Below are 14,180 nucleotides of genomic sequence, written 5' to 3' on the forward strand. Positions count from 1 at the left end.
ACACTGTCTGGATCCTGACCCAAACTCTGCATCTTAAAAGTCTTCCCTAGAACAACCCATTGCTGCTCCATGCAGTGCTGAGATAAAGGCTCTGAAGTCAGAGAGTCAGCTAAATTGTTGGTCAGAACAAGAAAAACACCTATGGATTCTCATTTACAGTGTAAGAATGCCTCTCAAAGACCCCAGGATCCTGCAGTCTTTTCACACAGCATACTTCCAGTGCTGTCAGGGAGCAGGGAGAGTGTAAGGAAGGAGATAGCAGATAACACCAGGGCCTGAATAGCCTGATTTACCAAAGGGCCACATGTATAGCCAATCCATTGCATGGTATTCCCAGTTAGCTGGTCCCAGCTGCGGCAACACTTTCACTCGAGAGGAAGCTGCACTGATGCTTCACAATGAGCTGGCAGAACGGGGGGGGGGGGGGGGGGGTGTGTGTTAAAAAATCATCACCTGTGCAGAGCCCGTGTTGGGAACGGGTCCGCAGCTGTCTGGTGCCCAAATCCCTCCGTCATGGAAACATCTGCTCCGAAAGCCTTATGCCACTGCTTGCCTTCATGGGGCAGCATCTGCTGACCACTGCTACTCTGCCTCTCTGAGGGGCCAGGCACTGCTGTTTCCCACAAGTGCAGCTGGCTCAGGCTGTCTGCTCTGCTTTGCTGGGTGCTCCAGTGCTGGCTCTCCAGCACACCAGTCCTTGGCAAAGACTCTGGCAGCACCTCACTTCTCCAGCTGTCCTGTCTGTGGCTGTCTTGCGTGGGGTGTGAAGCCCCATAGGCTCTTCCTTCTTGGCTGTGACTTGCAGACTCTCTCAGGGGTGGCTGCTGCTGACCCCGAGCATCCCCTGTACGAGAGCGGGAGCCAGTGTGCTGGTGTTGCAGGGTTCCTGTGCCAAAGGAGGGCTGATGCTCCAGAGGACTGAGCCCCTCAGAGTTGTGGCACGCTCTCATGCACTCCTCCTCTGAGGCAAAGCTGTTTTTATTGCCGTGACAGCCGCCATACCAAAACCGGTTGCACTTGCCAACGACAGTCACAAAGTACCAGCGAGTGGTCCAGTTCATGCAGGGGCCGTGGGCACTGGGCAGCAGGCACATGACAGGATATGCTACCAAAAAGAGTGGAACAGAGGGAGACATGAGGGTCATGAAGCACAAAGGTCCAGGTGCTTCAAGCCACCTACTTAAATGATCTGATTCACCTTGTGGGCAGAAGGCAGGTGGGAAAATAGGACACTTGAGTTTTGCACCCAGCTCTGCTTTGAAATTGGGCAGCTGCTCACACGTTTCTTTCTGCCCCCATTTTTCCACTGGTGGAAGGAGAACCAACCTCAGAGACATTTCTGAATCTAGATGCTACATGGATGCTTTACAACCTCAGGGAATTGTGCAGATGCAAGGTTGGGTCTGGGGCTTCCTCTCCTGCAGGGGGGATGTGGCTGCCGTTTGCACATTTCCAGCCCACAAAACAAGTAGGTTAGACCCAGTTGTGAAACCTCATGCATTACAGAATACCCCTCCACACATTGATATAAAGAGGAGCACAGCCCAATGTGTCTACAAATGGAGCCCTGTGCTCTGAGTCACAGGTATCATCACAGTCACATGCTGACAAACACTGGAGGCAGGGCTCTGACTGAGGGGTCCTTTGCCAAGCTGTGGTTGAGCAGAGAGGATCCAGAGAGCTTTCCCTTTCCCTAAGGCAGCCCCACAGGGCGGGCCACCAAGCAATATCTGTGCTGTGGCAAAAGGACAAGACAATGCAGCAGCAGCGTGCCTGCAGAGGATACAGCTGGGAACTAAAGGAGCAGAGATGCTTTTGCCCAGCAGCTCTAGTGCCCTCGTAGTACAGCGGGCACCGTATTGAACTCTGCTGGCTGAAAACATCCATGCAGCCCTGAGCAACACCTCCATCCTTAGCTGTAGCTCTCATTCCACCCCTGTCCATGGGCTGTCTGAAGGCTGAGCACGGCCCTGATTCCTCAGAGAGGCCCTACTTCTCCTAAACCCAGGTAACTAATTTGGAGCACTCCAGGCTGCATCAGGGTGTCTTCTCAGGGGCAAAGAGCTCCCCAGAAGTTCTACAGACTGACAGAGATCACACAAACACACTTCTGTCCAACTATCAGCAGAGGACAACAAGAATTTCTGCAGTAGCTGACAGAACTGAACCATCTGGCTGCTTTTCTACACTCCCTCCCAGCTTCCCCTGCCCCAGACAGCAGGCAGAATTTCTTTTCAAAGAGATAATTTACTACATTTTACAGAGAGCAGAGCCTCTACACAGGAAGCTTCCATACGCTACTGGATTCTGTAGGACTCTTCCTACATTTCTAAACCAAGAAGCCAAAGCATCACTTACGGTAGTTGGGCCTATTGAGACATCCTTCCCCTTGAGGACCTGAAGCTGAAGCGACATTGTCAAAACAACAGCCGTATACGGAACTGCGGCACTCGCCCGAGGGGTGCTGCTGGGACAAGGCTTGGCTTGCCTTAGAGACAGGAATTGAAAGCCAAAAAGTTATCATGCAGACATTAGGACAGTAGCACATGCAAAGCACCGTGTCCAAGCTGTCGGCTGCAGAAGGCCAGCTGTTAGAGGAACCACTATTTGTTTGCCTCCTAGAGGCTTTGAGGCTGGGAAGGGGTAGGAAACTTGGCCGTCAGCCATGAAGCTAGGGCTGCGCTTCTCTGCAAGACAGACCTAACCAGCCCAGCAGCAGGCCAGGTTTTCAGCTGGCCCCACCAAGCACCCCAAGCTACGAGAGGAATCGCCTCCCTGACTATTTTGTCTTCAATTAATCTGCAGTTGACAAACAAAGGCAATTAACAGTGTCCATGTTTTTCCCATTTTTTCTCCTAGAAATTGAATGGCAAGTTTCTGACCAACAGAAATTTGATTACTCAGGATTATTCAATCAGTTCTACAATGATTGTTCTTCTACTTCTCAAACATCTCCCAACCACCCACTCTGTCCCCTGCTTACAGAGGATCACAGGTGGATGCCCCAGACTGAACAGGAGCGAAGTGGGCCAAAGGGCTTGATACCATGCCTGGAGTATTGGTTCTCCAGCATTACCGGCAGAGATGGAGCACAAGAGAAACCCACAATGCAAGTCACCGGGGTCAAATTGGAATCTTTGTATCTGATGGACTCCTAAAATGCAGAGGTTTTGTACTTACTGTTGGAGCGGCCGCAGTGGGCTGACTTCTGCTAACTTGAACATCACGGTAATATTGTGGGCATCCCATGTTGTTTGGACCCTGGGCAACCGATACTCCATCAGGACAGCATCCATACCTACAGGCAGAAGATAGAAGGGCTGCAGCAACACCTGACATGCCCAGCTCAACAGGCACAGGCAGTAAATTTCAGTGAGCCCCCAGGAAAGGCAATGCCTCCCCACTCAGGCCAATCTACTTCCAGCTACCTGTTTCGGTGGCAGGTGCTGAAGAGGCAACCTCTCCCCAAGGGGCCTGAAGCCGGAGTGTGCCCATCCGGACAGCAGCCGTATGGGCTCCGATGACAGTCCTGAGAGCCAGTCCCTGCAGTGGGGTCCTGAGAGGAGCTGAGCTGATGGGAACCCGATGAGCGTGACTGGGATTCCCAGCGAACAGGCAACAAGTTGATGCCACGATCCTTGGTGGATGGGATGTGGTGGTTCCCAGAGGTACTATGGATCATGGAGCTCCCAGAGAGCATCCTTTCATCACCAGAATCTGGGGGAGAGAACTCCTTAAAGCATGCAGGTGAGCATCAAAATCTTGCCAGTTTTCCTCATCTCTGCTCTCTTTCACCTGCCCAAGGCTACAGGGCATGCTTTTCTGCATCAGGGTTTCACCTGGATGTGTGTCTTCTGGCCCACCCTTCTGCATTTGGTTGTCCTGAGGTGACCTGGTCCTCACTGCCCTGGCCATTCTTTCTGCTGTCCCACAAGAAACCACCTGCCACGTTACTGTGGTCCCCTCACATCATCCTTTCTTCTTCCTATGATCTGCCTTGGGCAGCATTTCTGTCAGCCAGCACTTAAGTCATGCTGCCAAAACCTGGGATCTATATACTGTACAGTCTTCTGCATGGACAGACTCAAATACTGCTCACTATTGGTGTAAAAGAATCTACGCTTTGTCCCTGGCTGCATGAATTTCTAGAAGCCCATGAAAAGAGAGAAATGAAGAAAAGGAGGAACCTTCCCCCTACCACACTCTATTTCAAGTCCACCATCATCAAAAACCCAAACTCACAAAATTCTTCCAAACCTGTGGCAGGGCTGTTTGGGTTGTAACGCATCAGCAAGGACTGGCGAGTGACATCGTATCCCATAGTGTCCTGCATACTGGGGACCTCTGCAAAGAGAAATATACACAAAATGAGTGCATTTAGACCAGCCCTATGTTCTAATAATTGCAAATGCATCCAGGAGTCAACAAGAGACTAAAGTTGATGAAAACGTTTCTCTTCTGGAACAGCTGCTGAGCAGCAATTGGATTCAATTGGATTGTCAGGACAGCAACCTGCAATGGGCAGGCAGACAAAAGTCAGCATTTCAGCTCTGGCATGAAGACTAGACAGAGACAGCAAGCAAAATCTTCTGAGCAGTTGTGCCTCCTTTGTAGCTGGTCCACAGAGGGATGAGAGTTGTTTATAGTTTTTAGCTACTGAGCCTGCCCAGGTTACCAGGCTTCTTGACTGGGAGTCCTGGGGTCAGTCTGCAGCACACATTGGGACAGAGCCATCACAGAATACTGAATTCAAAATGAACACACCTCAACATTGGTCCCAAGCCTGTTACATACATTTCAAACAGCACAGGTACTGGGACTCTGAAGATGCCATGGTTATGTGCACAAAACAAATACACAGGATGGAGACAGGCAGGTGAGAAGCTGAGAATATAAGCTGGTGCAGAGCTGGGAATTTCTACTCCTAAACAAAAGCATCTTAGGAAAAGCTAGGTGTGCAGCAATACCACTCACGCTGTGGCAGGTAGCAGGGCTGCATGTTGCAGCTGCCGAGGGTGGCTGGTTTCTGTGGCTGGATGGCTTTGCATGTCTCAGGACTGTAGAATTTGGAGTCGCCGTCAGCGCAGATGACTTGGCGTGTCCGGATGCCTGAATTGCAGCTCTTCGAACACTTGGGCACAGAGACAAGGCAAGTGAGCAGGCAGCAGAGGCCAAATGCAGAAACCCCACAGACCAGAAGTGTGGAACAGCTGCACAATTAGCTGCAGGCTGAGCACAGCTTCCTCCACCAAGACAAAGCAAATAATATTTCAGCTGGATTCATCTGAACAATTAGAAAACCATACTTTAAACCATTTTACCAAATGCTGCACCCAGCCCTGAAGCATTAGGCTCTGAGCCATGCTCAGCGTGTAACATCCAGATGAGCTGCTATTACCCACAGTGGTGTGGCAGGGAGCTGGAGTGAATTGTTTCAGCCTGGCCTGAAGGCATCTCAATGCTATGGGGATCCACTAGCTGTGAAAGGGTCAGTTTTGAACTACGTGTTCAAGAACAACGGTTTACAACAGGAAAGCAAACTGGTGGCTTTCTTGTAAGCAACCAACTAGAGTTCCTCTCACTGGAAGCTGTGGATGAAGAGGTAGAAATGAGCAGCAGCTCAGGGGAGGGGTGAGGATGAGATACCTGTGTAACACACATGCTCGTGGCAAGCTCTACAAACATTGGCAGAGTATTTCTCTCTTGCTCACATGCAGGTAGGAGCCCTTCTGATATCGGAAAGCCAGGGGCCAGGAAAGATCAGACTAAGGTATGCAGCTTCTTTAGCTGTTATTAAAACTTGGTCCACATCTCATGAAGAACCAGATGTAACATGCTTTAACTCAGAACAAGCTGGTCTGGCTAGCACAGAAGGGAAAAAGTGTGTTTGGAAGTCACCTGATGCATTGGATATACCCTTATCTCCTCCCCCCAGCACTTTTCCCAGGTTGAACACAGTCTGGCTCCCTCCACAAAGACAAGACTAATCCAGCTGAAGCAGAGTTATCTGAACAATTATAAAAATGTACTTTAAACCATATCAACCAAATGCAATGACCAGTCCTGAAGCCTGGAGCTCTAAGCCATACTCAGCCAGAGAGCTGTTCTGCTATTCACAGCGATAGAGTGAAGAATTGGGAATAAGCAGCAAGAGTGGATTGTTTCAGCTTATTGGCTGCATTTTGCCACTGACACTGAAACTATAATCCCCCCCTCAGAAGGATTTATTTTTGGAGCAGCTGCATACAAAGCAGGCAGCAGATTAACTGGAGCATTACTAGTGCCAGTTACAACGCAACTGTGAGCCAAGGGACTGGTAATGAAGCAGTACATGCTCCCAGCCACAGCCAACGTGCAGACTGCACAGATCAAAGCTTGTTTGCGAGGAGCACAGCAATATAATCAGTTATTTCCAAACCATGAAAGTACAATGCTCACCAGGCCCCAGTCTCCAACGTGCCAGCCAATTTCCTGGATGCAGTTCTCCTTAAGGCAGGGCTGGGTGGCTAATGGCTTTGGCTCCATTAGGCAAGCGAGGTCCTGAGCCTGAGAGCCCTGCTGCGTTCTGCAGGTGACAGTCCGGGTCTGGACCCCTTCCCCACAGCTGGCTGAGCACTGCAGAAAGGAGCCCAACAGTTACAAGGAAGCACCTGGTTTCCACTTGCATTTTCATGCTGCGCTCCCTAACATTAGGGCAGAGCACCATTTTGAGATTGCCCCAACCATCGTTAAAATCATCTTCTGGGATGGGAGTTAGCAGAGTAGTTGTTTATGCTGTAGAAGAGACAATAAGGCATGGTGGATAGGGTCTGGGAGATTTGGAGCTCACTGGATGATTTTGGCCTAGTCACATCACTTCTCTTGATCTCTACCAAAGACAACATGGAGAATAATTCTGGAAAAATATCAATACTGAAGAATACATTGAGAACAATAAATGGCAGGAAATACCTGGAACTTCATGTTACTTGCTCATGATTAAAATCAGTTCAAGGTAAAGGATACAAGGGAAGATATAAAGATTAGGTTCTTGTATTGCTTATGTCTTCTGCCTGAAGACCTTGTGCTCCATTTTTATGGTGTGGAGTTGTGACAAAGCTTCCATACTAGGAACTGGTGTGTGACATTTTCAATGCCCTCTTAAATTCACAGTGGTGTTTCCTGGAATCCAGCCTACTTCATGAATTACCAAGGTCTCTTACAGAGAGCATTAACTTGGAGACAGTCTGAATTACCTTAGATGAGCCTCGTAGCTGAGTTTCAGCCACTCATTTACTAGGGTGACTCTGAGACTACAAACACAGTCGCTTTTGAGAACCCCAAAATTAATCATTTTGGAATCAGTTTGTAAGAACATGACACTTAGTGCCTTCTCCAAACAGTGCTCTTACTCCGCAACCCTGAAGTCATCTCAGTATTCACACCTCACATCTCATAAGGGGGGGGGGCTTTACAGTCTAGGTTACCATGCCTCAAAGTTGCATTTTATGCTGCTGCACCACTCAAAGTACCACCACAAGACAGTAAGTCAAATGCTGCAAGCATGCATGTGCTTCTTTAAAAGAGGAAAATTCACTTATGCTTTAGGGACTGAGTAGATACTACCTTTACTTTCTAAGCCCTTGGCACATAAGATGCAGTCTAAATGCCTGGCTGGCAGCACAGAGCACAGAGTTTGAACAGTTTCCTCTCCTGGAGATACAAACGCACACCGGCATCAAAAATGCACCACGCAGCTGTGTTCGGAGAAGCCCTGCACTGACACACAGCAAACAGCAGGCCGCCAGTGTTTCAAGAGTATCTTGCTTACCAGCTGTTGTGATTGTAGTACTGGTGTCCAGGACTAGTAAAGCTGAGGCAGCAATATGCATGGAAATAAACAGCACAGGCAGGAGCCATGAGCTGCTGTTTAACAGAGGAGGGAGTGTTACTGCACATCATCAGCTGATGGACAGCAGCTCTCATGCCTGCCCTCTGCCTTCACCAGGCCTGACTCAGAAACTCAGCCAGTGACAGGTCTGGTGGATCTGATGAAAATACAGGAATGGGGAAAGGACTGGCAGACCAGAGAAGAGAGAACATGCAATGAGAAAAGCTGAGGTGCAGGGGCATGCACACTTTTGAGAAACAGGGATGTGTTTATAGGAGGGCATAGCTGCTAGATAGCTGGAGAACTTGTTTGGAGGATTGCAGGGACAAGTACTATACCTCTGCACACCACCTATCCATGGACATGCACCTTTTACAGTCCCAGAAAAGGAGCCTGGCTCTTTATGCCTAAGCTTTGGCAGATCCTCCTTCAGTAGGTGCCAATAGGCAGTTACCTCCCACACACCAACTCACCTCTGACCAGGGCCCTGTGCTCCAGGTTGCACACTGTCTCATGTTGCAGGGCTGACTGCTGCGAGGCTGCTGTGTGAAGGCCATGCACTCAGCGTTATCCACCACCCCTTGGGAGCTCTGACCATCGAATGCCACACAGTAAACGGAGCGAGTCTGGGTGCCCCCGCCACAGGTAGCTGAGCAGGATCCCCACTCCCCCGTTTTCCACCTGCAGGTCACAGAATCAAGCAAACAAATGTAAGCCCAGCTAAACTGCCCAGAGGCACAGGGGAGGTCAGTGCTGCATTGCCGTTGTAATCAGACAAGAAAAACGTCCCTCTGCAGAACAGAATCAAAGCTGAGTTCCCATTTGACCAAGCACTGCCCAGCTTAATCGGCAATGCAGAGCATGAGTCCCACTCCAGAGACAAATCCCCAACTACAAAACACTTGTTCCTCTGGAATTGCAGAGCTCTCCCAGAGGGGGAAGATTTCTCTCCATGGTTTTTGGTCTCCTGATGTCTTCAAAAATGTCATGCCTGGAATGGAACATCAATGAAAAAGAAAGAAAAAACAAAGAAAACAATCCAGATCAGCTAAAAGAAAAGCAACCCACACCAGCCTAACCACCAATTATACTCCAGCCATTATCAGAAACAGTAAACCAAGCCAAGATCTCACTCTGCCTGAAAACCATGCCAGACACTCTCAGAAGCGCTTGTGAACTTTTTGCTGACAGCCAGCAGAAAGCTCGTTTATTTCTCCCATCAGCCAAATTCTCCAACAGCAGCACACACAAAAAAGCCCCAAGAACTTTAAATAGATTTTGTCCCGTGTTTGGTTGCTGAAGCTGTTGCAGAAATGACATACCCTTGCTAACAGAAGGGGGAATGTCCACAAAACAATCTGACTGTTTGGATGCTAAAATCCCTGCCCTTGTCCGCTCCTGTGTCTCAGAGCTGCCTAGGTAGCTGGGAGCACAGCTTACATGGCCTGGCTTCGGGGACAACAGGATGTTTCATTCCTGATGCCAGCATACTGTGCAGTCAAAAGGCACTGGTGGTGGAGGGGGAGCATCATGATCTGCTTGTCAGCTGCTACCTCCCCTTGCAGTCAGGTAAGCCCCATCCAGGGAGTGAAGGCAGTTCATGTTTTCTCCCCTAGCCTTCCAGCTGCTTCCCTGGTCTGCCCTCACCACCCCTAAACTGAGTTTCAGCCAGCCAATTCACATTCACTCCCTACCAGAAACTCCACAGCAGACTCGGCCATGTTCATCTCCTTAAGATACCCTTCTTTATTGCTAAATATGCAAATATCAGCCCCAAACCAAATGGCCTTTGCTGTAAAATAAGTTGTTCCCTTTGGAAAGGGAACAACTACAGCAAGTAGAAGCCACTTAGAGCAATGTGGTTGCAGGGCTCAAAACAAATTCATTGATCAGGATTTTTCAGAAGCTCCAGTGGGGATACCCCCCCGCAATGTATTCTGCCTCCTGTAAAGCAAATGTACAGTTTTAGAAAGGCTGTATCAACTGGATGGGCTCAACTACAGCTTCCTTCAGCTGCGAGTCAAGACCTCTCTGACACTTGTTTCATTTTCTTTGTAAGACAAGGTCAACCATAAGGCTGGAACCCTCATCAGGGGGCAAAGAATTGCAAGTCCTAAGCTATTAGCAGCTTACTGGGGGACTACTGTTTTACTTTTGATCTTTTTTTACTCCTCATACCTCAGTGTACGTTATAAGTATTGAATCTGTCACATCCTTGTATTCATCACAGTTTATAGGTACTTTTCTGCCTGCTATAGGGCCCATGCCAAAGAAAGAAGAGTTTTTAAGAAACTGAGGCTTTTGCTGTGGCACACTGGCATCCTGGCCAATGCTTCAATCACCCAATCCATCATGCTCTCTTTTCCTTTATTTTATTTATCTTGATAAATCAAACAAAAATCTTCCAGAACATCCCTTCATGTTTTGTCTCTGGAATCAGGGTAAAGACAACAGTTACCAGGATAAGCAGCCAAAAGCTATGAAGAAACTGTCCCCTTCTCAGTCCCATAAGAATCAAGTTACCGGGAGCACGCACAACCATCTAAGCAAAGCCGCCAACCAGCACCCTCCACCATCATTTTCACTGGCAAGAATCAAAAGCAAAGCACCACCCACTGCTACCACCAGTGCCAAAGAGTAAAGCCCCCACAGACTTCAGTGGCAACTAGGTGGAGAGCAGAAGAGAGCAGCTGCCTTCCTGTACTTTCTGTAACCTTCTCCTTATTACCTCTTCATCCGAGAGCTCCTTGCTCCACTGTGACTCCAGGCTTGCGGCACATAGATGTAAGAAGTCCTTTATACACAGAACAAAGGATTTAAAGAACTTAAAACAAGTAGCTACAGGCTATCATGTATTCAGAAATGCTCCCAGGTTTCCAAGTGCCCTCTCACCCATAACAGCACTCTCCCAGGCTTCCACTGCACCCACCATACACACAGTGAGATACACAGTTAAGACTCTGTTTACAGCTCTTGATGTCCATGTAAGAGACAAGTGAAGCCAGCTGTAAGGCCATGCCAGCAAGGGACAAGGTAGAAATGGCTGGGTAAAGGGGTTTGAAAATGCCAGAGAATGAAAAGATTGCAGGATTCATCCCTTTCTAAGGGCAAGGATGCTGGGAATGCAGAAAAGACATAAAATGACACCAGCTCTGATCATCTACTCTGTTTTTGCAGGCTCCAGTTGAAGAGAACAAAAACCAGAGAATCTGTTTCCTATCTCCTACATGGGCTAGAAGACTGTCTTCCACAATCATCCTCTGAAAAGCAAATTTAATTGGTCTAGAAAATGAACATAGGCTGTACTAAGCCCCTTCCTTGTGCACACAGAAATGCTCATCACAGTGTTATCACCATCCTTTGTCTTGGGCTTTCTCTAAGAATTGAAACACTTCCTTGGAGAGAACCATGCTGGAGGGCAGGAGAAGTGAAAGGGTCATTCTTTTTCTTGGTTCCAAATCACCTCAGGAAGAAGTCAGAGTCCAGAAGAAGAAAGGAAATCTTACCGTTTTGTCTGGGGACAAGTCTGACGGCCGCATGTCCGGTTATTGTCTGGTTGTGGTTTATTCCTGCACATATAGTCCGGATAAATTTCATTGTCTATGGTACAAAATACCGAACGGGATTGGAAACCTAAGAGAGAAGCAAGAGAGTATCCTGATCAACACAAGCCACCCAGGACTAGGTTTGCAATGCACTGGTGTTGGCAAGACAAGTTTCTAAAGTAGTGCAGAATCCACACCTGTCCCAGCCAACCTGGAAAACGGTCAGGTGCAGTTCCTGGTCTGTCACTATATGTACAAATGATGTCTCCCCACAGTACAGGAGTCCATTTGGAAGGGCAAGAGAATAGTTCTGTGTAGCTGAGGGGCATTTTCTTGTTATTTTATAGATTGAGACTCACAAGGAAAATGCCATATCTATATATTGTTCATCAAGGAACCCTGCAAAATGTATGCAGTATACAGCAGCAGAGCTGGGGCGGCCGCCTGTTAGACTCAGGTCAGTCTTGGGAAGACAGGATACAGGAGAAAAAACTTGCAACTCTTCATGCTTCCTACAGGATAAGACTGCCCAGGCAAAGACAACATCAGTACCTACAACCACAGTACGGCAAAAGCTGTCAAAATGGCCATCAGCACAGAAGACCAGAAGAGGCTGATAGGAGCTCTATATACTAGTCAGCTGGAGAGTTTTTTTGTTTGATTGGGGTTTTTTGTTCTATATTTTTTCAGCTTAAAATCCATAACTTTGCTCATGGAAGAATCTGTAAACTGAACATGATGTGACACCCCAGGAGATCTGACAGTCCCCCTGGAGAGAGGGAATCTTCCAGGCTATGGTAGAGGGGAATGATGTGACTCAGTTATGTAGGCCAGGTCAGTTTGGAGAGGACCTCTCAAGTAGTTGAAAAAGCCTGAAAAGGACATAAAGAACTGAAACAAAACAAAACAAAGGCTATCTATGAAGATTCTTAACAGATCCTAGTAACAAGTCTGAGGTCTAGGGCATGGAAAATAAGACAGGACAAGGTATGGGGCACAGTCCTGTTGTGACTCCATGTGTGACCCTCCCTGGACAAAACCTTAGCTGCCCCCCGCAGATACCTGTGCTGTCTTCCAGCAAGAGACTGCTGGGAAGCAGCTGCAGAGGGCAGCACACAGTCACACTGTCTTCAGGGTGTGGATATAAACCCCACACCAGCCGCCAGAGACCAGGTTCTGTGCCCTTACCTCCTCCACATTCGGAGCTGCACTCACTCCAGGAACCGTAGCTCCAGCTGTAACCCGAGGCCTGTCCTTGCACGGGCAGGTAGTACTCATACTGTACCCCTGGGTTTGGCTCCTGGCTGATGAACTGTGAAAGCACGGGAGAAAGTCAGGGAAATAACAGCAGCAGCACTTTTCCCCTTTACAGCATTTCCCCACGACATCTGAGGGTTCAAGCTGACCTGCGCCCCTCCCATTCAAGGAGCACTTATTCTCTACACTGTATTTTGTCCTTGCCTCCTATGATACTCTAGAAATCATTATTTTTCAGAGAAGGGTGCATTCATCCCTCTCGGTGTCAGAAGATCCAGCTGTTCCTGTAACAGTAAGTACCCTTTCCTTGCCTACAGCACACTATAACAAGCAGTGCCCTAGAGCCTGTCCCTGTCCCAACACCATTTGGGGCTGACTCTCCCCTCCCTTAAAGTCAGAGCGCAAGGGAATAGGCAGGAAGCCAACATTGACCCTTGCCCTGCTCCCTTCTGGGCAACAGAACCAGAGCAGAAAATAGTGCTATTTCTGCGAGAAGACCACCTTGGTCTAGCTTGGGGGCCTACAGTCTTGTAAGATTCCTGGGGGCTCCATCACTTGTCCAGTCTTTCCCATGTGGTCCCCACCAATGCACTCCCACTGCACAAAGCAAGGGCTGCTATGCAAAGCAAGAGAGCAAGAGTATCAGCGGGGGGCAGACACAGCTGCTTACCTCAATGACGAGGGGTTCTGTGGTGGGACCCCGGGCATGGAGGAGCTCTGGGGCCAGATCACCCTCCGAGCCACGCTCGTAGTGCATAACCGTGCTAGCCACCTGCAGCGCTTGGCTGAAGTCGATTGTCCAATGCCCATTCAGATAATACTCCCCTCGCACGTTCTTGACAGCTGGACAAACCCACACACCAGAGAAGAAAAGGCAGTAAATTAACCTACCTATAACCTGACACTTGGCTTCAGATATCACAAGACAGAGCCTGCTCTAGACTTTCAGGGTATTGCCAATCCACAGAGCTTTCAGCTCCGCCATTTGAACCCCAGCTCCTTTACATCAGTACTGCAACCCTTTAAGTGTGGCGACCATCTATTTATGGCAGCATCTACCAAGACAACAAAAATTCACACATTGAAAGAGGACTGTAAGAACTCCACAGGGATGCTCCTGTTTCCACTCAACACTGTTGCAGGTGTGGCAAATAAAGTTGACCATCATCCTCCAACAACGCTGTCCCCCCATAAGGGTCTCTTGCCAGAAGCTGCTCCCTATTCAGACAGTGGTTCTTGCCAGCTTCACTGCAGACCAAGCACTTTTTTGCTGCACAGCCAAAATGCCTCCAGCGTATTCCAGACCCGTCTCTCCATTCCCTACTGTTAGTCACTGAGGCACAGCCTATGTCAGCCTTTGTCCTGCTTGCCGTTAAGATGTGGGATTCACACCCCACTGCCTCTGCACCACTACTCTGTTCATCAGACATTCTGTTCAGAAAACAAAGACTTGGTGCTGCATCCAGTTTTCTACAAAGAAAAATATCACCAGACTGATTTGTCCAAAG

General features: G+C 48.6%; 1 protein-coding gene across 1 annotated transcript in view; it reads right to left on the reverse strand.

Annotated features, from left to right (window-relative positions):
• PAPLN (papilin, proteoglycan like sulfated glycoprotein) overlaps positions 1 to 14,180 on the reverse strand; it is a 53,929-nt gene that overhangs the window by 10,291 nt on the left and 29,458 nt on the right. Inside the window, exons 9-20 of the mRNA XM_052782265.1 lie at positions 13,343 to 13,515; positions 12,604 to 12,727; positions 11,377 to 11,503; positions 10,599 to 10,664; positions 8,344 to 8,551; positions 6,439 to 6,615; positions 4,975 to 5,131; positions 4,258 to 4,344; positions 3,429 to 3,717; positions 3,181 to 3,298; positions 2,359 to 2,488; positions 454 to 1,105 (exon numbers count right to left, since the gene is read on the reverse strand). Coding sequence (XP_052638225.1) covers positions 454 to 1,105; positions 2,359 to 2,488; positions 3,181 to 3,298; positions 3,429 to 3,717; positions 4,258 to 4,344; positions 4,975 to 5,131; positions 6,439 to 6,615; positions 8,344 to 8,551; positions 10,599 to 10,664; positions 11,377 to 11,503; positions 12,604 to 12,727; positions 13,343 to 13,515 — 2,308 coding nt within the window. The remainder of the gene's footprint in view (positions 1 to 453; positions 1,106 to 2,358; positions 2,489 to 3,180; positions 3,299 to 3,428; positions 3,718 to 4,257; positions 4,345 to 4,974; positions 5,132 to 6,438; positions 6,616 to 8,343; positions 8,552 to 10,598; positions 10,665 to 11,376; positions 11,504 to 12,603; positions 12,728 to 13,342; positions 13,516 to 14,180) is intronic.

This window comes from Harpia harpyja, chromosome 3 (assembly GCF_026419915.1).
Source record: "Harpia harpyja isolate bHarHar1 chromosome 3, bHarHar1 primary haplotype, whole genome shotgun sequence".
Lineage (NCBI taxonomy): Eukaryota > Metazoa > Chordata > Aves > Accipitriformes > Accipitridae > Harpia > Harpia harpyja.